This window comes from Aphis gossypii, chromosome 2 (genome assembly GCF_020184175.1).
Source record: "Aphis gossypii isolate Hap1 chromosome 2, ASM2018417v2, whole genome shotgun sequence".
In the NCBI taxonomy this organism is placed as follows: domain Eukaryota; kingdom Metazoa; phylum Arthropoda; class Insecta; order Hemiptera; family Aphididae; genus Aphis; species Aphis gossypii.
The window spans coordinates 40,429,288-40,453,649 of NC_065531.1; the positions used below are offsets into that span (position 1 = coordinate 40,429,288).

Consider the following 24,362-nt stretch of genomic DNA (forward strand, 5'->3'; position numbering starts at 1 on the left):
TAAACTATTATTTATAAAATATCTCATTAATGATGTATAAACTTACATTTTTCTTTTACATTTATTTTGAAATGGAGAAGAGCCATTGGGGCCGGATTTTTATAATTATGCCACGTGAACTATTTTTTTTAACTATTTAGAATTACTATAATCGGGGTGCGAATCGTTTTGGTAATGCTGGGTTGTACTTTTTAACTAAATTTAATGATCGAATTGTACTCAAATAAAAAGTAGGTAATAGATGAACTGCACTCATTCAAAAGATAAACTTAATTTAAACTTTAAAGTTAAAAGTGTTACAAATTTCGTTTACGAACATTACGGCGTATCTAATAACATTATATAGGCACGTGAATCCGGAAAAAAATAAACTTGAAAAATGTATTAACTTATTAGTTATATATGCTCAAACATAAATTACCAGGTCAGTCATTTTAAGAATTCAGTTTTACAGAATTACAATTAAAAAATAATTGAAAAGTTAAAAACAATTCAAAAAAAAATTGACACATTTTTAACATATTAACCTATGTATAATATAATGCATATATAAACATAATAATTATAAATATATATCGACGTATCATAGGTATAAAAATAATTGTAAACCACGTAAATTATTACAATTATTGTCACTTTTAACTTTTAAGCATATAACTGGGAAAAAAGTGTTTTAAAAATTTTTACTCGTCTTTCAAATGTATAAAAATGTTATCGAAGTCTATTTTATGAACCTGAGTAAAATTCGGACATTGCCTGTTTTTTATCCAAGTACAGTTTGACTGTTACATGTTTCTACTCATATAAAATTCAACCTTTACCTTTTTTTTTTAACCTATGTACAATTTGATCCTATCGGAATTTCTTTACTTTAGATAATTCCACCCCAAAAATATTTAACCTGATGTCCACTCTTGTTTACTATTCGTATGGTAATTAATATATATAAATGATGATAATTTACTATGGTCTATGGATTATTTTTGACAGCCATTTAGGTCATAACCAGAATGAAGTTAATTAGCAAACATTTCTCGGTTTTATTTATATGTTAAATAAGGATGTTGTTTTTAAATATCTAGAGATTAAGTAATATGTTAACTGTTTAATAAGCAATTTTAGAAAGCGAAACGGTTTGAGTTTTAGAAAAAGACCTTTTAAAATATGTATATCCAATTATTAATTTAAAGGTTAACATGGTCTATATCATCAACTTCCGTTGAGTAATTATAAATGATTAAATTTACTTTAAAGAAACAGTACAACAATGAATATTTTATTTTAACTATATATTATATATAATAATCTCATATAAAATATGTTGACTGTTATCGTGTTTTTCTTCTATAACTACAAATGGTTCTTGAAATCAGATTATGTAAATATAACATGATTTCTGGATTAGAATACTTGTATAATATATAAGTATATTATTAAAAAACAGCAGGATAGAGGAATAAAAATAGTTTTACATTTTTTTTTTGTGATATACGTTGTATTTAAAAATTTATTGTTTGACAAAATTAAGTCATGACTAGGTATGATTATATATTAATAGGACTACGTTTGTCAAATTATTTACCAGCGCGTTTAGATGAATATACGATAAACACAAATGAAATATAAACGAGATATTTTTTATTAGTATATTCGAGGACGTTGTTTTCAGTGAAGAATTTAGGGGAATATTGAATATTGTCGGCACTTTTGATATGAACAGCATATTATTTGTGTTTAATATCAATAATAATACATTAATTTCACAGATATAAAATTGATACATGCCAAAATATATGCTATATAACGTACTGCATTAAGTTAAAGTATACAATTGATTTTATTGTATATTTTTATGGTTTTTATGACACGACAGTCGACAGATGTTACTGTTGCAGGTATGTATTTTATTAGATGTACCTACCTATATCAAAAGGTTTAAAATTCTATTATTATAATACTTTTTTTATAGATACAGTGAGACTTTTTAAGCAATATCACCTTCGTTTTATGTTCAAATTCTATTCAACATAACATAGCGATTGTCATAGGCTTAACTTGGATATAATTTAACATTATATTTTATTATATTATGTCAGTCGATACAATAAAATCAAAATTCTAAGTAACATAATAACCACCATAAAAATGCTTATGAATATATAACTACTACACACAACTAATAATATTTGATATTTATATGTACTAGTAGTCCGCAGACGACGAAGCGAAAATAATTAGATTTTAGAGAATTGAACCACTCTGCGGACATGGGGAAAAAGACCAGACGCGACGATTGTGTTATTCTAAGATTGGCCGACTTTATATCGTAGAAAAATTCGTGTTAAACGTGAAAATTAAAAATACTAATTATTAATACTATGTTAGTGTCTTTCTCCCGTGATATTATAATTAAACAGATTTTTAAAATATAATTCATATTCTCGAAAGTAGTGTTATTATTATACGCGCTTGGCGTAAAATCATTTATATAGGTACCTACCTTTACTTATTGTTTATGCGGATAACACTTAATTTTACACCGATCTTCAATTACACGCTTAATATTGTAATATTTATTATTCAACTAACACATCAGAGTATCAGCCATCAGTGGTGAATTCGTAGAGTAGGGGAGTACTTAATTCCCTCTAATAGGACTCCTATGTATATAAATAATAATTATTACCACTTGTTATAATAACTCTAAGATCTGCATAAAACTATAAAAGCATCTCTATACTTATCTTATATAGCGTGCGCATTTTTCATACCATACATATTATGCAGGTGCCTATATAAATATATAATATACTATATAGTATATATAGTCAGAGGAACAATCTGCCGTGTCCTGCACCCGTATAATACTTCGTTGCATGTCGGTCGCAGTTGGTTACAGCGATTACGGGCATACGTTTTAAAGATTTTCTATTCTTGTTTCTTTAATTTTTTCATTATGTTTTTCCGAGTTTCCGATACTTGGTTTGTTTTTTATCATTCGATTGTTTTAACAACCATACATAATATAAGCATAATATACCGTATATACGTGTTGTACGTAACATGTATTGAAACACACATTCGTATAATCGTAAAGGTATATACTACAGAGTATAGGTACACTAGTGTTTTCCTGTTGCTCGTAAATTTACTACGGTAATTACGGAATGCAAAAACGTTCCGAAACTTAAATAACCTGTTCTTTATACTATACTTAACAGTTAACATGTATACACAATATATTTTTACATACACACACTTTTATGACTTTACCAACCCCTGTGAACCTGCACGGACGCGTATCGAATGAGTAGGAGGGGTGAACGATGGCGTCCGTGATGCGGAACCTTTATATTATGTACAGAATATATATATTTATACTTAAATATATATAGTTTAATAAAGAGTATACAGATCTTAGATCCTTTATGTATTTGTGTGTGTGGAGGACACCCATACATAACAACAGAATAATACTGTATACCTGTAGCACGGATGCAACAGCTGTGTTACCCGATGGGTGATGAGGTTATAATCAAAGGCATAGAAAGTACCGCTTTATACATTTATATGTATTTGTATTATGTATATATATATATATTATATATTATATCATATGGAGTCAAATTTTATAAGTATATACGACCTTCTTTAAATACCACACATTCAGACTAGGATTAAGATTATTGCCGTTTGTAAGCAATAAATGTAATGATAAATGACAATTTTGAGGCCTTTTAGGACACAACAAACTTTCCCTAAACAGCTATTTCATTGATTGACAAGCAACATGACATTTTTCAGGTAAGCCGCCATCGTACGTTGTCGTCATATATATTTCAACGGTAAACAAAATAATACATTATATAAAAAACATTCTTCTTAATCTTCTTATTTGTAAACTTATATTCATAACTTGTGTTTATATTCTATACATATATATGAATGTACGTCTGTATTGAGCTTTTAAATTAAGAAACCATTACATTTTATTTGACTTTGTGAGTGTTCAAAATAGTTTTATTTTTCGACCTCAATTATAAGTTGAACATTTTAAATTAAAAACAATGTATACCAACCAATAAAGAGAAAATAGATTAAAGAATATTTAGGATATTTTCTTCCTTTCAATTATTATTATTATTATTATAATTCTATACTTAACAACTTAAGTGATTATATACCTACTTATATATATATCACTGGTTACATAAACTATCACATTAGACACATTAGATTTATCCTCCTTAAATAATCAGTGAAGCATACCATTTATAATATTTATTATTGGTAAAAAAATTATTTAACAAGACCTGACGAATTTACGAAAATCAAATAAATGATAAATTAATTGATGAATGTTTTTAATATACAATTTAAAATAATTAATTATAGAAATTGAGAACTTAGCGTCACCATATAATATAGACAAAAACATTTGACAATTTAATAAATAAAATATAACATACATTATATTTTATTGTATATAATATGTGTTTGGTGTGTCTAAAAACTACCATTCTACATATTATTATACTTCTGCAGCTTTATAGCTAGCTACCTAGCTGTGATTTAAATGTATATACATAACTATAAACTAATTGTAGCTATTTTCCATTCAATGAAAACTTGAAAATCCATTATCTCTCTCAGTCTCATCTACCTAATATAACAATTATTTTGTTTTATTTCTCTCGAATAGTCAATTTTAACATTTTGGTTTTGTATTTGATTTGATTTAGGAATGATTTTTATATTATTTTTTTTGTTTTTTTACATGAATTGCTTTAAATAATATAATTTTACGTTTTATTTCATATTTTTACTATTATTTTTTTTTTTTTATAAAAGCGATAAATTTCTTTTCCCGGCACTCCCAAACACTACACTACTACAGCAATTGGTTTTTATTTCAGATTTATATTTTTGTAGATAATAATAACTATATTCGACTGTTGACTGACGAGCTATCCTTTATTATAAGCATTTTTAACGTTCTTTTCTATATTATACTCATTGCACCATTCGTATAATGTATAGCCGTAGGTAGATACCTACGCATTTCTACGCTTCGTTGCACATTTCATTATATCCGAATCTTGGACAACTGAAAATATGAGAGTCGTTTTTATATTATATAAAGGAAAATTAATGTAGTCTTGTATGTGACATCAGCATTCTTACCATGAATCAACAGGATAATAATAATTTTAATGTTGATTCCTCCGATTATATTATAATATTAAAAAAATATAAATTAATATATAATACGCATTTAAGGTAGGTATTTATGCTCACACATTTTTAATGCTTATTAAATAAAAACATATTACATTCAAATACATAATATATACTTAATACTATATAGTATTAATTATTAAACACTATGATTCTTTAACAGCAAACATTTATTGCCTGGAAAGTAAAGGTTTGTGATATATTTTTTACTATATATATTAATTTGTAGTTTACAAAACAACATTTTTTGTGTAATATAATTTTTTGAAATTTTACTTTTTTGAATTAAAATATATAGATACATTTTCAATTTCATATTTAGTAGAATTTTTCTTATATATATTGTTGAAGTATATAAATATTTGTATATACTATTTTACTTATTTAAACTTTAAATACTTAAAGTACTATAATAATTTACCCGGTAAAGATTTGTTTCTTTTTTAAATATTAGAATCATCAGAAGAGGTTAAAAAAAAATATAAAATTAAATAGGTATAGGCTGTCAACCAAAAAAATGTTTTTTATTACGACTTCAAATTACGTTTCTAAAATCGTTAGTACTTTTAAAATTTGAGTTATTTAGTGTAAAAATAATCACTAAATATTATATATAGGTATTAGGTACACTTAATTTATTTACTAACTTATTATTATGACTTATGGTTAATAATTATTAATAACACATTTCCCTCCTGGTTAAGTATACTTGAGTAATAAATAAATCATTTAAGAAAATAATACAAATATACAGACAATACAATTGAAAAATGGCTATAATATATGACGGTATCGATGTGTCATATTATTATAATATATTAATATCTATTATAGGATCAATGTAATCGAATAATAATAACATCGACTATGAATTGGGAAAGGATCAATAATCTTTGAGCTCCAGGCAAGATGGCTTATATGTACGGATCACGAGGTATACTTGCATACATTACGCCCCTTTGTTTTTATTTGTTTTATTTATTACACAGTTATCGAACTTAATGGTAAAACATTTTCACCACAGGTGACTACCAACTAGCTATTGGTCCATGAGCCATATATATCTTCTCACAAATTTCGATTCGGTTAAATCCTCTATAAGTACATATTACTTATACAACGACATAAAACTACGTGAAATGAAAATAATAATACGCGTGAACGTGATTAAATAGAACACTTATAAACTTTGTTTATATATTTAAGTGTATTTGCATATAAGTCATAATCACATATTATTCACATCACAGTTCTATAAAAGAATCTGTATCTAATATCCGATTAGTCGTCTATAATACATAGGTGTGGCCTTAACTCTTACCTACGTAGTATCAGGACATTAGGTGACTTATATATAGTTGGCGGTAGATAATTACTAATAATAGTTAGACAGAAAAATTTCGGTTTTTAATGTTGACAATTTTAAATTACATGTTTTTAATATAAGACACCATTGTGTTCAAGCTCCAAAGTTATAAATTAATATTACTTTTATTTGTATTTTTATAACTACACATTAATATAATATTATATAATTATATAATCATACTATTTGAATAGTAAGTACTAAGTACATTTTAATAGTATCCCTATGGTCCAACATGTACGTCCTAGCGTTCCGCAAGGCGCAAGAAGTCCGCATCGAGTATTTGTGTGTGTCTATGTGGACTGTATAATGTATACCTATATTATTTTAATCGTGAGAACTTCAAAGCATACCAGCTCAATATCTGGCTTTTAAAATACGATAAAATCTAAAAAGTGTCCGCCTATACTGTATATTAGAGATGGCACAACTTGATATTGATCTTATGTACCTACCTAGAATAAAATTAATATTGTAAGTATATTTGATAGAGCGCGTAGGCCGTGTTTGTGTACACGAATATAGATAATATAATATTATGTTTATGTATTACGTATTTGTAACTTCAGATATTTTAATGAAAAGCTAGTTTTATTAATCTTAATTTAAATATTAAACAAAAATAGAAAGTAAAATTAGCTTATACAGTATTATAATAAATTATTATTATATATTCATTAAGTGTGGGTGATTATTATATTTAAACTGGTATAAATCGTAATTTTTCAATAATTGGTATGCAACCTATATATTATTTACGGTTCATTATAATTATGGTAAATATTTAATAAGCATTTATTAAGCCAAAACGATTTAAAAAAAAAAAAAAAAACAACTGAAATATTGTTATTAGAGTTAAGACAAGAAAAATGTTACACACTCCGCATTGCAGATTTTACGAAGGTGTATTATGTCGAGGTAGTGGATTATATATATACATATTAGATGTATACAACTGCAGTCATACAAACGTACATAGCGTATATTAGTATGTATACGATTGCCACACGTCCAGTTAAATTGTTTCCGAAAAAAAGTGAAAGGAAAGTTGTATTGATCAACACTATACACAACAGCCAACAACTTTACAATTTAGATGTTATGGTTTTATTTTTATACGTCAATGTACATATTGTATACGTTTTGGGTCAAACGAATTTACTATGCAACGAACTTAACCTCAAGTCGTCGGCGTGTCCGACGGTGTAAATATATAAAAATATGTATTTATTATACATTTATGTATATACTTTCAAGTTTCAATAATACGGCGTTACAATAATAACAATATCATAAATAGATATATTATGTATATTTGCTAGGTGCACTTAATATGTGTCGTGTATAATCAGTGCCGGATTAAGTGTTTCACAGTATAGTAAATATAAACACGACGTATAGACGAATCAAATATTATAATGATTGCGAATTGCGATATCGTATTAAACTGCTATTATCATACAGGTATTGTGTGTGACCAATATAATTATTATAATATGATTCCCGTCGTTCACTTCGCGTCCTCCGAAATAATAATAATAATATGTAACAACTCGGCCGGGTGCCTTGCTCGAATCGTTTGAACGATTTTCATCCGCGTCATCTGCGGTATTACAATACAATATTATTATTATAATATTATTGTCTAAACACGAGTAATATATTATGCATACGCGTTACATATTAGGCAGGTACCTCGTACACCTTTATATACATATTAATAATATTATAATGAACGCGAGTCTTTCGAACACAATGTAAACTGTATCCAATTATTATAATCGTCTACACTATCGGCCATATACCTGTATATGTGCGCGTATGATATGGAGTTCATCCGCGTCTATTCCGCGTGCAATGTCAAGGGCAACGGTTTTAAAACGGCGTTTCATTGTGATCATTACGCCGTGCACGCGCATAATATTACTATACACGAGTCCACACGAAACAATGGACATCTGACGATGGTATCTACGTAAATAGTTCGACTAGAAGATGTCTCCTCCCCGCCATTTGTAAGTAAATCTTCCTTAAACCTTTCTTATCTATCTTTTTTTTTTATCGTTATTATTATTATTTATAATACACACTTTTTTTTTTCATCGACCGTCCGTGGTTGTTTTCGACAACCGTCAGATGTGGGCACGATAAACGCAGATTTGCGGCTTGCCGTGGGTAACTAAATACCTGTACGGGTTACAGGTAGTCGTTTACTAACGCCCGAAGCCCAAAGGTCAGGTTAAATGTCATGCAACGTCCGACCGTCACCGACGCCGCCGATGTTATTATCGTATAATATATTACCTATACCTATATAATATAGTGTGTTACATGGGCGATTTCTTTATTTTTGAACCCATCTATCGGAAACAAACACCTATATATTATTATTATAATAATATTGGCTATTACTTTTATTATTATATATATTTATACGGCAAAACTGTTCGGAAACTCGGGAAACGGTCGGACTTCTTTGCCGGTGGCTGTCCAGCGACGACCGATCGTATAGGTATACCTACATCGTACATCACATCATCATAATAATATATTGCCGTTTTATGCACGTGCCGCAGTGTGCGGTTTCTTTTTTCGTATCTCTTATACCTACCTATTATATAAAAATATGTTAGGTATGCATACAATATTTTGTCTATTGAAGGGCCGTGAAGATCACGATCGGTTGTCATCACGTAGCCACCACGCTGATCGCTGTTGGATAAAAATTAACAATATTAGGTACTATTTATCTAGGTATATAATACAGTTGCTCCTCGAGCACGTCCCAACGTCTCATATATAGGTACTAGAAGGCAGAAGCATAGACCTATTAACTTTAGTAAATAGTTCTATGATTAAAAATGACATTTAAATTTTAAATGTTAAAATTGTTGTTATGTTCCTTGGTAGTTTGAATAATAACACTATATTATAATATATATTTGTAAAGATATTAAGAACATAAATTTTAATAATAATGATTGTTTTTAAAATAGTTTTATTTATAAAAATATCAACTTAAAAAATTTGGGGCTTTTATAAAGGTAATCCAGCAAATCCTTTCTTATTTTTTCATTTGGTAAAAATCTGTGAATATGTCATTGATATAGTGTACCAGCTACAGATAACTTGTGAACGTTTAAGAGGACGTGACACCATCAATTTTGAAGTGTATATTTCATTTATCATTTTCCCTGACTTTTCCATAACTTTCCCATGTTTTTCCATTTATATTTTAAAAGTAAATTAGTATTTTATATAAAAATGTTCATATTTTTATTTAATTTTAATATACCCAACATCTTTTTTTTAAAAAAAAAAAAATAATAATTTACGGACACGAAATTACACTAATTTAGGACTTATAGCCAGACACTCAATTAACTAGGTACCATTTATTTTTTGTATTTAATTAAAAAAGAACTGGAAAAGTGTCGAGACAAACTTTTACATTATTTTACATTTACACCAAACGATAATATGTTTTATAGAATAAAAAATAATAATAAAATGTGCTCAAACACGACAATCGACTTAAGTACTTTTTCTACTTTTTTAGTGAATGATTTCTTTTCTAGATACTCAATTTCCATTTCTGACTGAATTTCTTGGGAAACAATTTTCACTCCACTACTTCGAAAGCGCCGGAGGTGGCTTCCAAACACCCATAATCGAGTTCACCGGCCCCTAGTATTGATAATAAAGGGGGTATGATCAAATTGGAATGATTTAAATATTGTTATCTCTTATGTTTAAACAGCGCCACCAATTAACTTATAAATGTTATAATCATATTAAACATAAACCTTAATTGTTTTAATCAATACAGTAAAATTTTTTTTCTCGAAATTATGATTGATTTACATTGAAATATTAGGGAAAATTTAAATTATGGTTTGAAGTATAAATCCAGAATTTCATGAAAATTTCCTGACTATTCCATGTTTTCCAAGTTTCTAGAAACTGTGGCAAATAAAAAATAGTTAGGTACTACACCACATGACAGTTGCATAGGTATTGGGACATCTCGCTACTGTTCCATACAAAATGAATTTTAAAAGCTTACATCTTTGTAAATCTAGTATATGATTATGGTTTTAGAAAAAGAATCAGACAATACTTAGTTAAAAATATATTAAGTTAGGTGGTCATTTTATCAGTAGGTAGAACTATGCATCGTGCCATATGGTAAACCAAAACTGATAAAAAAACCAAATTTCTATATTTTGTACATACAAACATTCTTTAATCGTTAAAAATAAATTTGTATTATTTATTCTCCGTAAAAATTTAATATAATAATATGATTTAATTTTAAATTAATTTAATCTATAGGAATTTGAAATTTTTCTTTTTTTCTAAATATATTGGAAAAAAATGTAATATTGATCAAAAATATTGATAATAGAATATAAGGTTCTATAATATATATATTTAATACTAAGATTAGAAAAATTGAAAGTAAATCCAATTATTTTTTATGAGTAATTAAACTACAAATTTTGAAGATCTTCACATGAAACAAAGATATCAATTTTTGTATTATAAATAAAAATTCATACGACAGTGGTTATCATAAACACTTGAAACCCACTGTTCAATTAATTTATTATTTTCAAAATATTTTGATTTTAATAGTAATTTTAAGCTACTTAAAGGCATTTTAAATGTATAAAAATGTTTAGGATCAATTTAAAAATATGAAAAGGTCATTTAAGATTCCTTAGAAAATTACAAAAAGCTTGTAAGTTATTTAGAAGTAAAAAATTTAAAATTATATAAAAATTTAAATTAAAGTTCCTCATCAGTATTTCTTACTTAATAAAAAATTATTTGGAAGACATTTGAAGTTTAAATTTTTAACAAAATTGTTTAAAAAATGAATTAAATTTTAGAAATTTTTTTTTCATTAAAAAAAAAAAGTAAAAGAGTTTTCTATTGTAATAGAATAAATTAATACAGGAAATATAATATGATAGAAGTAACAAATAAGATAAATTTTATTTGATTTGGTAAGAAACAAGTAGGTATTAGTTTTTAAACTTGTTTAATGATTAAGGCGTATTATAAAATATAAAATGATGGTTATTGTACGAGTATATTTAAAAAAAAAAAACAACTAATAACCAACTAATATAATTTAATAATTTATAACAAATCACTAAATCTTAATTTATACTAAATACGTTGTTTCTTTTTAATCTCATCTTCATCATCTGAATCTGAATCCGATTCTGAGTCTTCTTCAATGCTAACAAATGGAGATAAATTGATATTGAATTTTTCTTTTGAAGCGGGAGTTTGAGCTAAACATCTGAAATACATAATTTTTATAAATGCATAAATGTAACAATACATAGAATATATATTAATTTTGATGATTAAAATTGAAGTGTTTGAAGATAATATGTTAAATAGTAAAGTATTCAGAATGATTTTGTTATGGGGGAGGCGGAGATTTACTCTCTTTAAAGTTTGCTTTAAGAAAGTACTTAATTCCCAGTTTCTAAGTGCATTAAATATATAAATAAATGCAGTGACGTAAATCGGCTTCAATTTGTGGTGGTGCACAGAAATATTTTAATTTTTAACCTACCACTAACTTTGTTTGAAAATCCCACCCAATAAACATTATATTTAACATTACATTTCAGATGTAGTAGTGCAATTGCTAAATTTGCACCACCCAATTTACGCCATTGAATAAATATATGTATAATAACTACAAACAATAAATATCAACAACTAAATATATTTATTTACTGGTAACTAACAGATTAATTTTAAATGGATAAATAATTAGATAAAATAAAGAGGCAATGGTGCACTTTTTTTTTTTAGAGTTGAAAGTTAAATATTACGTTAATTAGTATGTACGATAAATTTATTTTTTTTATTATATAGCTTATTGTATTGCTGTAAAATAAAATAAATATGAATTGATGTCAACAATAATTAAATCATTTTCACTTTATACAATTATACTGTTACACAACTACATTCATCATATATTTATATTATTTACTTCATTATAAATACGTATTCAACATGATTAGTCTTTATATTTTACAATTATATACCTAATAATACATACATTAATATTTATTTTTTTTTATATAAAAGTAATTGATGGATACAAATATATTAAATAAAATAAAACCTGAGCTTTTATTTCAAGATTTCAATATTAATTACCGTATAATAAATTGAGTTTGTTGGGCTCTTTTTGGAGCTTTGGTCATAATATCCTTGAATAAGGTTTCAAAATTTTCAATTAGGTGTTCTGGTTCATCTGTAAGCTAAAACAAAAAATACATAATATTTAGTACTATTTGTTGATAATGAATATGAATTGTACTTTACTTGTCCAATTTTCATTTCTACGATTCCTAAAGATTCATCATATGGATCAACTTGCATATTATACTTGATACCTTTTATGTAATGCTTTATCATGGCTACTAAATCTAATGTCAGTGTACCTGTGAATTATATTGTTTTCATTACACTTTGCTCAACATTTACATTATTACAATTGAATAACAAACCATGTTGAAGACTTGGATAACGTTTCCTTAATAATCCACGGATGGCAGGTAATTCTGTTAAAATGTCAGGATGAGCAAGTACATATTGAAAATCCGGTAACATTATAAGACCTCTCTAAAAATAGATTACAATTGTAGTACTTTTAGGAGAATCTGATTTCAGTTTTTTTTTCAATAGTATGTAAAATACCTAGTAATATTTTTAAATCTACTAATTTTTTTCAGTTACTATAATATGTGTTAAACATTACTACTGAAAAATTGAAATGTAAATGAAATAGTTTATAGTTTTACAATATATATTAATATATTAATATTTCTTTTAATAATGTATAATATATACTTGAAACTGGTTAATAAAATATCATGATAATGGTAAGTAATTACACCAATAAATTGTATAATATATTATTTTAAATAATAAAAATGATATACCTCTATACTTTTAATAACATCTTTCCCACCAACTAGCATGGCACCAGCATTTCTAGCTTCATCCATCATTTCAGCACTTTGACAAAATGCTATTATTGTTCTATCTTCTCCGTGGTCATATGGATGAGGTAATTCAATTATTTTATGATATTTATCCACAAATTTATTTTTTTTATCTGTAGTTAAGTCTATTTCAAAACGAACATTAAGAGGTGCATTAGGCATATTGATCATTGTTGGATGGTGAAGTTCACGATGGGCTAATATAGCTTCCAACAAGTTATACCTGTATCATAATACATTTAAAATTAAAAATAATAGAATAAGGAAATATAAATAATGTAAAACAGATTATAACTGACCTGCGCATTCGATTAAATAATCCCAGATAGACATCATCGTTGGAACTACGCCAAGGAAATGTTTCAATAGTACGACTTGATTTATCTAATTGCCTATAAACAGTAAAACCTTTATAAGAATACTTTAATTAAAAAAAAAAGTATTGAACATTGATTATATTAAATAATAGATTACCTATAAAATGACAATACATACCAATTTTTACCATTTAAGATAATTAATTTGGATTTTGGATAGAAAATTTCATTAATTTAAATGGTTATCAATATTATATGAGCTGCTTAAGATGTTTAACAATAATTATAAAAATAAATTTATTACTTATATTAAAGAAATATAGGGCAAGTTAAATGTGGCACTCCTTTAGTTAATAATCAAGAATATAAAAATGTGTTAGTAATAACCAATGAATAATATACAAAAATAAAAATAATAACAAGACTTTAATACTTAAAAATACTTAAAACTTTAATACTTATTGTTTGCAGCCTACTTTTTTTTTAATAAAGGTATATATTTTCTTGCTTTGGCTAAATTAGCAGCTCTATTTTTTTTGTTAATTTTTGCTTTTCGTTCCCTGGTACATTTACGAGCACGATACCGAACTGGCAATATTGAAGAAACTGTTGGTAGTGACCGAAACAAGTTACTAAAATCTAAAAACAAAATACATTAAAAACATAAACAAAAAATATTTCAACTTGTGCAACACTTACTAAACATTTTGTTTTTATTTTCCAAAAACCTTGTTTAAAATTTGACAGTAGTACGTAACAAATTATCGATTTAAATTAATAGGCAGATTATAATAAATCGAATTTTTTCATTTTATTTTTCAATAACAAATTTGTAAAGACTTATTTCAGCATCCAACGATTTTATTTTAATGAAGTCTATTCGAAAATTCGGTACTTCCGTGTGTACCGAAAATTCTACAAATCTACAAACTAAAAAATTACTAAGTAGTAAGAGTTTATTAAAAATTGACCATGAAAACTGAAGAGTCAACACTCCTAAGACTTAAGACTGAAGATTGTGAAGACTCCAGTAAAAAAGTCTAATATGGTGAATTAAATTTTTTATTGTTATCAAAAAAATATAAATGTTATTAAGAACATAACCTCACCAACAGAAATACTGGTAACATATTATTATTATTATCATCACAGACTTCACCGAACAATCGAATCTAAGCGATTATTATTACTGGTCACACTGATATCGTCTTGTATCATGTTTTGTTTTTCGTTTACTTAGCTATATTGCTGCTGCTCATACTATTTAGTGTATGATGAATTTTAGCTTTGTGTATTTTTTGAACTCTGTGTCGTGAATGATTTTTTTGTATATTAGTCATTACCATAGGTCCATAGCCGCTTCCCTTTCTGCTCGTCGCATTAATTGTTAGGACACCTGTCAGACATTTGCAAAGACAGTTGGATTTGGTAATAAAAGTAGCAGGTAAAATGATTGAATTGATTTTTATACAACAAAGACTTACTTACTAACAAGTGGCTCTTGTGGAGATGAAATGTAAAAAAAAAATTTTTGTTGGTTTTGGAATATTTCATCGAAATAAAAATGAATTATTTATTAGGAAAATGAGTATTTATTATTATGAAAATGCTTATATTTTTTATTTAACAATAGACTAGTCACCTACATAATGTTTATATTTATATACTTAATAATTACCATATTGTGATAAAAGATTATTTAAATTTTCAAAAAAGATTTCATTTGTATCTGATTGATTATTAATATTTTTTTACAACCAACAGATTTTTGTAGTTGATTCAATGAACGATTCAACCGAAGAATGTTCTCCATTTAAAGATAGAAAGAAAAAGTAAATAAATTCACTCTTATTTTATATTTATTATTAGTATTTATGGTTTGTCTTATTTATTTTTAATTTTGTCTAGAACCCATATGTCGCTAAATGATAAAAAACGTTTAGCTCGTGAAAAAGCTGAGCAGTATAATAGCAATGGCAGGCCTTTACGCCAATATCATATGTTAACAGCTGAAGAGGTTAAACAGGGAAAAGAAACTCATTGGGAAGAATTGGAAATTATTGGTATTTGATATTGTTTGTATATTTTTAATTAGACAAATAATTTAATATTTTTTATGTTGTGTGAAAATCTTAGGTTGTGTAAAAAACATAAGTCCTTCTTTATGGAATTTGACAACATTAACGGGACTTTACCTTAATGACAATCAATTGACACGTTTACCGCCAGATATATCCATGCTTGTTAATTTACAGTACCTGGATTTGTCTGGAAATAAATTACGTAGTTTACCTGCTGAACTTGGTGAATTAGTGTATCTCAGGTAAAATACTTACAGATCTTTTCTAAAACTTAATTTTTATTATTTAATTATTTATATTATATTTAATGTAATACTTTAGGGAATTACACTTGGGTTACAATATGTTAAGATCGCTGCCTCATGAGTTAGGGCGTTTATTCCAACTGCAAGTATTAGGTCTAGCTGGTAATCCTCTATGCCAAGAAGTAATGAAGTTGTATAGTGAACCAAATGGCACACATAGATTGCTTATGTATCTATTAGATAGCTTACAAGGTAAGATGATATATTTTATATGTAGTATTAATTATGATCAGTTAGTTTTAATCGTTAACATTATAAGAGGTAAAATCGTGATATTTTAAAAGTAGGTAAAATTATGTTTTTTATTTTAGTTCAGTGGCTAAATATTTCAGGTTATACTAGTTGGATGCAATATTTTGATTGACTTAAAAATAATAGATGTTTATTCCTCCTACAATACAGGTATTTCTTCTGTCCCCAATCATATCTATTTTTTGAATTGATTTTGTAGAGACTATCTTATATTTCTTCCCCGTGTTCACTGTCTTAGATATTTATAGTAGGTATTAGAGATCTATTTTTGAAACTTGTAAAAATAATTAAAGACATATTGGTGGTATCCAAATGCTGCTATATGCTTATTGTTTAATTTATAATTGATTAGTAGATTTAAATCTTTAATCTTTATTTTAATATCTAATTATAAATTAATAGTTTTTTTCAAAAATGTTTAAAATGTTAAATATATTGGTTATTGTGTCAGGATATAGTGAAATTGGTTTATCCCTAAGTATTATATTACTCACAACCATTAATAATAAAATTAAATATTTGAGAGTCACATATTTAAATGACAAACATACACCTATTTAATCTTGATCAAATTACTTTTTGACTGTTTTCAGTTAAAGGATTTTTTTAAGGAAATGTATGGATATGTGCTCATGTTTGCTTAAATAATAGTTTTAAAATATTATTAAACACTTGATAATATTAAAAGAAAAAGTATGACAATATTATATGATAATAGTATGAGAAATTTAATTTTATGTATTCTTAAATTTCCTCCCATTTACTTATTGTTTACCACTTATATTATACTTAAACCGTTCATAGCTTTATCATAAGTATTATTGTTTAGGCCTTTAACAAAGGCCCTTATTCTTTAGGGCTGTTTTGCTAATAAATCAGATCTCAAAATGTGACCAAACTATCTCATCTTTTGGATTGAATTATCGTAGTTATGTATAGTTTTCCAAATGCATTATACATTTACTAATTTGATGTAATCTTGTACTTGGGTGTTAATTATAAATCGTTCCTTTTCTACAGTTACCATTCCATTTAACTATTATTAATTATAAAAAATGTAATTAACAATAATTATAATTTATAAATTATACTACAATTATAAATGCGTTAAAGTTGCCTAGCAATAGAAGAAAAAAATTACTTTTATTTAGGTATTTTTAAATTTTAAAATATTTATTATGTCTATTAATTTTTTAATTTTTTTAATATTATTTTTCCTTTGCATCAAACTGTTTATACAACATATTTTTTAAATATTAGGTAAAAACATTTCAAAGAATTTTTACTATTATAATATTATGCATTTCAAATACAATAATATGATAATTAGTAATTTAATAAAAAGGAATTAAATTAGAACAATTTTAAAACTGTTAAATAAAAATATGGATGTGAAACACTTATGGGCTATTTCTGAACACTTATTATTATATGTTTATTAACTTCAATGTAACTGTTATTGCCAACATTTATTTTAAACTAGTAATAGAATGAATTGTTAATTTCTTCATAAAATATTATTACAAACACTTAATAATTAGAATGTGGAAATGTTAAGTTAAGAAAATTTCTGAATTTCAAACTTTTTTTTTTTTATTTAGATTTATACTGCTACCAGATTAAGTGTTTCTGTATTTTAACTTTATTTAATTAATTTTAAAATTATTTTCTTTAAATGTTGTACTTATAAAGCATCAAACTAAATTTTATTTCAAAGTGGAGTTTTTAAAATATATTGATGAATTATTGTTTTTTAATTATCAAGGGTGTATTAATTATAAAAATATTCTAACCTTGTAAAATTAAAAATGTGTTCTAATTTAGATTGCCTTTTGCCTGTCAAATATAAAGTTTTAAATATCACCAATAGATAGCAGCACATAATAGAATACTTTACAATATAGTTATAAATAGTTAATAATTATTATAATATAACTGTTAATTCATGAAATTGATTAATTTATAATAATTTTATTATAATAAAAATAAAATAATATTGTCTGCTATAGATTTAAAACTAGTTTTATTAGATTATTTTGATATAATTTTATTTTATAGTAATTTTTATTGATATCATAAATTATTCTTTAGTGTATTTCGAATACTCATTAGTCATTATAAATTATATTTATTAAAATACAAGGAATATTATGTGGTATTGTTAGGTCAGATTAATACTTTACTCATAAACAAAGATTAGGTTATTTTATATACTACTAGATTATGAATGATAATTCAGTTTGTAGTTGCAAAAATTAAAAAATACCATCTTTTAACTAAAAAGTTTATGAATAAAATTTTTTTCTTTTGTGAAACTAGTCAATCACGATAGTGACTAAAATTTTTCATTTAAAAATCTAATTTCAATTCTGAAAATAAAAATGGAATTCCAGCCTGAAATTTTTTTCTTTAAGACCCATGTGTTATTCCTGTCAATTTTTTTTTTAAAGTAATCTCAGAATAAAATTACATATTAGTTATAAGTTTATAACAAAAATTATAGAAGATATATTTTTGAGAGTTAAACATTGGTTTTATGTTTTATTAATACTCAATTTTATTTTCGACTGAAAAAAATAAATCGAACATTTAAATAAATATTAAATTTGTTTTATGGCCAATATTTAACTAGTTGATGACTTATATGACATGTCATAGCCACAAAATCTCATTGAGTACTCAAGTAGCTCTAAGATTAAACATTTTGTATTAATATGTTTTGTCTATGTTGCGGATAGAAATAAGGAAAAAAAATAAATAGTGCTTTCACATCATAGACACAATCTTTACAAAAAAAGTTGGAAGAAACTCTCATTCTGTATTATTCCTTCTAAAAATATAATATATTTTTGGAATTTATTATTGAGAATAATAATATTAGTTGTGTAAAAAAATAATTCATATGTATTTGTTACTTGATAAATCTTTTTTAATTTTGGGAAGATTGATGAGATTTATATGGTATTACATTTTTACATTTTGGTGATATTCTTTACTTAAATAACATCGTGTATTTTTGACTAAAAAATATCAAAAACAGTCGTGTTAAATAACAGAGTTTCGTAGCGGCTGTCATGTAGGTAGCGTGGCCGAGTGGTCTAAGGCGCTGGTTTTAGGCACCAGTCCGAAAGGGCGTGGGTTCGAATCCCACCGCTGCCACAAACTTTTGCAATTTTTTTCTTCAAATATTTATGTCAACCCTCGTATTTATTTATTTTTGTTTTTATTTTATCATGTTTTTTTTATTTTAAATACAGAATATTTGTTTTATTTTATGATTTTGTATAATTAGTTTGACATGTATGTTTTTCCATAATATTCATTATTCGCCAAAATTTGAGTCAAGATTTATAAAAAAATAAACAATTTTACGTGTGGTCCTTATAAATTTGATTATATTTGATAGTTATATTAGAAACACAAGTTTGACAATCAGCTCAACACGTTTATGTTGAAAAGTTTTCGAAAATAACACAAAAATATTAGATTTTTTTGATAACCTTAAATGTACCTTATTAGAACATTTCTCCGTTCTCCGTTTTTTACATTTTTTAAACTCCTTATTATAGAATTCGTTTTGTATGTGGTTAATGAACCGGCACCCAAATCAATCCGTGACTTATTATCAAATAGGCGATTCAGTATACTACTTAAATATATATGTGGATATTGATGAAAATACCGGTGGCAGAATAGAAAAAAATAATCCGAATAATATCCAATAGTAATAATAATTATTATTATCCGATCTTTAAACGTTTTTCCGGATATTATATTTAAGAATGGAATTATTTATATTTTCAAATGATATTGCTGTTATTTTTCTACGCTTAAATTTATTCACAGTTTATTTTTGAAGTTATTTGCTTATAATGTACAATGGATATCATAATTCATAACTAATAATAATAATAATAATAACGTCCAATTGCTTTCAAATTACCAATTAATCGGCGTATTAACACACATAAATAATATAGTATTCCAAAAGCATCAATTTTAAACAGCAGTTAAACGATGTATTATTTTTGAAATATGTATGAAATATATAATTCTATCCTAACAGGAGTTGTTAATAATGTATAACATGTTTTAAAAATATATTTATCTATAAAGTAAAGTATTTTATGCTAGATCAACAAATACAGTTGGGTAAAATTTTGGTATTGATAATAAATGTCCTCAATATTATACAAATAATGATGTTAATGAATAAAACTAGATTTAAAATTGTATTACTATACATGGTTAATTGGTTTACAGTAAGCAATTATAACCTATATACGTTTGACTAATCACGAATATCTATCTTTCAATATTCTGTGTTAATTTCTTTTATTTCTTTAAAAATAACAGCTTTCCAATATTATTCCCGTATTTTAATTTCCTTGTTCAAAAGTGTGGTATGTGTACCCACAATAAATCTACCTAAAAACCGTTTTTATAAGTATAGGTAGTTAATAGGTTTAGGATTAATGGTCGTTAATACTGTTTAGTATTTGAATATTTAATTTAATATTTTAATGACCAACGTGAATATTTGATCTTCCAATGAAAAAACAGTCTAATTTATTGCGCATTGGTTTAAGTAAATAGCGTCGTAAACAATAGTGCATGGGTTTTAAACACGTATAAGAATACTTAACTTACTTTTAAACATTGCTCATTAATTAATAATTACCTATCATTGTCCATTGATAGAGAATAATATCAGGTGTAAAAATTGAATGCGGTATAAATAAAAAATGCACGTATAAAAAAAATGTGTATTTAATATTTCTATAGTATTTACGATGAAGTGGAGAGCAACAAAAATATTCGAATTAAGTTTACACATCGATACGATGATACATGTCCGTGTATACAATATCACAAACGCGTTTCTAATTTCACTTTTATATACAGACGTCACTATAAGCGATGATCGCACGTGATTTAATTGTAATCCATGGATTATTTAAACATATTATAGATTTATAGGAAATAACTAAGTCCAATCGGAAGTTTTAAGTTAGATAGTTAGTTAGAGCCATAAGGTATATGATTTATTCGACATACGGCGCACCTATTAATACAATACGTGTGTAAATCGTTTCAATGGAAACTTTCCGGATGCGTCTATCTCTGAAGTCTTAGTGAAGATCAATGTGGTCGGTATAGAGACTAAACCGTCCGTTTGATAAGCGTTGTACTATTTAGCGAACTGTAAATAGGTGCGTGATATTATTTCTGTTCAATTAGAAAAACAGTTGACAGTTGTTATCACAATTTATTTTTTTTTCCGCGTTCATTCTATTAGTACGTATAGTAGAGATCCTTAAGTCAAAAAACGAGTCTTTTTACATATCACGACAAAATTCCTTATTAACTACAACGTATGTTCAATAAAATACGTCGTTCATTTTTTCTGAGGAATACTTGTCTAGCGTCAGTTGTTGGGTCAACGTATATATCTATCGTTATAGCTATATTATTCCGTATTTTCATACGCATATTTCTTGTTGGGAATATTATAGGTAATACAGTTGTATACGCCTCTTCTTACCTATTCTTTACTGATTATTATACCATATACCTAGGTATAAGTGTTTTAAATTCTGAGTAGGTAGGTGACGTTACTATCTATGCTGCGATAAAACGTGAACCGTGATTTCTGTAAAATTATTTGGTACTGTGTTTGGCTGAATTTTGTAGTTATAATAAATTGTATACCACAATGTTACCGTAGTATATTCAATACTTCAGAGAGTAGATTCTAAACTACTCGAAGAGTAGGTATCTGTTAAACCAGTTATCAATTACTATTTAGTCCATAAATTCAAACACTTAAATCAGTGAATCACAATAAAAATTATAAATATTTTTTATTACTGTTCACGTTTTTACGATGCAGTGTGAAGTCGCTCTAAGACCTAAGTAATACGTCCGTGCCGGATATTGTAATTAGGTAATATCGTGCAAATCTTGCGCGAAGACAAAAGCGTTGCATGGCTACAGAATACTGAAGTGTTTGGCGCCAAAATGTCACCTCTATAGACGCGATATTTGCGCATAGACTGCTGTAAAAGCGTATACCTGTCTATTAATACGATAAACGAATAGCTACTATAATATTATAATATTATGCTTTTTGCCATCGGCGAACGGTTGTCGTTTTCTCTTTGGCGTCGGGTCTACGAGTTATTTTCAATTAGTCTTCACACTGTTGTTATAGGAATATCTTAATATAATTTAGTAAAAAAAAAAAAAAAAAAATATATTTGAGTGTAATTATTTTATGTGATTGTGAAAGGAGACTAAATTAAATATATGAAAAATATTTGAACATTTTTAAAATGTTGACCTAAACTAAGACTTATAGCTATACTTACTTAATTCAAATAAACATATTAGCACAAAAATTCATCATACACTCATACATATTGAATTAACCAAATAATTAGTATTATTTATATGTAGCATATTATACTACATATCAAAAACATAACGAATATAATTACATAAAAGTTGGTAAAGTTGGTGAATTTGTTTTGCGTTAGTTGTATACAAATTATGATTTTAAAACTGTATTAAAGGTATTTATATTTAATTAAAAATTCGTAATTTAGTTAATAAGGAAAAAATTTCGAAAGAGTACAATAGTAAATATGATAAATCGTATATCATAAGTTTCTTAAATCGCCCCCACACGAAGACTGCTCCTCTGTGTTCTGCAAACCCTTATCGCGTAAACGGTCTGTTGTGAATAATATATAATATGTATATTATTATTATTATTATTGAGTATAGTATTATTATGTTCATCTATAACTTTCTCGTTAAATAAATAAAAACCTACTGATTTCTCGCGCTGTGCGTATCGCGGGCGCCGCCGGTATCGTCTGTGTGCCGTAGCGGAGGTGGGGCAAACAGGTGTTTCGTCTGGCGGTTCTGAGCAGCCGCATCAGCAGACCGTGCCGTGCCGTCGTAGTCGCGAGCGTCAGTCGTAGTCCTCGTCTAGATGCGAGCCGGCCGCGTCGGTTTTGTTTTCGTCGTCGTCGTCGGTGTTGTTGTTGTTGTTGTTGTTGTTTTTATTTTGCCGTCGTCGTCGTGTTGTCGACACGAAATCGTCGCGGTCGTGTCGTCCGGTCGCGTCGCTCGCATCGTTGCGAAAAATAATTCAAACCATCGCGTCCACAACGACCTGTCATCGTAACGTTATTTTTATCGTTTCAAGTCGCTCGCGCGTGGTGCAGTACACACACATGCGCGGCGGCGGCGGTGGCGTCGAGTGCGCGATATGAACCGGGGCCCTACCGTAGCCCAATCGCTATCCGTCGATCGTTATGCGGGCAACTGTCTGATAAAACCGTCGTCGTCGTCGTCGTACTACTGTGGCGGCGGCGGCGGTGGCTTGCACAATGCCCAGCTCGAACCGTCGCGTTGCCGGTACGACACCGTGGCCGGCGTGTCCGCCGCGGCGTACCATCACGGCGCGCCGACGCCGTACCAGCATTACCAGCAGCTGCAAGACTGGTACGGTCGGGCGGCGTACTGGCACCATCACCATCAACACCAGAACCCCGTCGTCGGCGCGGTCGGCGTTAGTGGCGTCGGTGGCGGCGGCGGCGGTGGGCCTCTGGCCGAGAAGGCGAATTTTGCCGCGCACAAGCACGGCGCGCCGCTGATACAGGCCGCCAAGTACAACAGGACGGGAAGCGGTGGCGGAGGCGGCGGCGGTCCCGGCAAGAAGTACGCGAAAAAAGCGACGGCCGAAC

At 27.5% G+C, this 24,362-nt stretch overlaps 2 protein-coding genes and 1 non-coding gene across 3 annotated transcripts in view; 2 read left to right on the forward strand and 1 right to left on the reverse strand.

Moving 5' to 3' along the window:
- Nucleotides 1-11,688: 11,688 nt before the first annotated feature.
- Nucleotides 11,689-15,039, reverse strand: LOC114124548 (50S ribosomal protein L1). Its single transcript, XM_027987840.2, has 8 exons — nucleotides 14,667-15,039; nucleotides 14,444-14,606; nucleotides 13,950-14,042; nucleotides 13,588-13,873; nucleotides 13,153-13,267; nucleotides 12,968-13,086; nucleotides 12,800-12,903; nucleotides 11,689-11,918 (listed from the first exon to the last, which is right to left on the reverse strand). Exons 1-8 carry the CDS (start codon nucleotides 14,671-14,673, stop codon nucleotides 11,783-11,785), a joined length of 1,023 nt encoding a protein of 340 aa, XP_027843641.1. The 5' UTR covers nucleotides 14,674-15,039; the 3' UTR covers nucleotides 11,689-11,782.
- A 158-nt stretch (nucleotides 15,040-15,197) lies between these two features.
- The window catches only part of LOC114124556 (CCR4-NOT transcription complex subunit 6-like), a 56,236-nt gene continuing 47,071 nt past the window's right edge, over nucleotides 15,198-24,362 (forward strand). Inside the window, exons 1-5 of the mRNA XM_027987851.2 lie at nucleotides 15,198-15,411; nucleotides 15,732-15,799; nucleotides 15,876-16,030; nucleotides 16,104-16,290; nucleotides 16,370-16,545. Of these exons, the coding sequence (XP_027843652.1) occupies nucleotides 15,750-15,799; nucleotides 15,876-16,030; nucleotides 16,104-16,290; nucleotides 16,370-16,545 (568 nt within the window). The 5' untranslated portion in view covers nucleotides 15,198-15,411; nucleotides 15,732-15,749. The remainder of the gene's footprint in view (nucleotides 15,412-15,731; nucleotides 15,800-15,875; nucleotides 16,031-16,103; nucleotides 16,291-16,369; nucleotides 16,546-24,362) is intronic.
- Nucleotides 19,685-19,764, forward strand: Trnal-uag (transfer RNA leucine (anticodon UAG)). The gene has a single exon. It is a non-coding gene; the product is annotated as a tRNA-Leu (tRNA).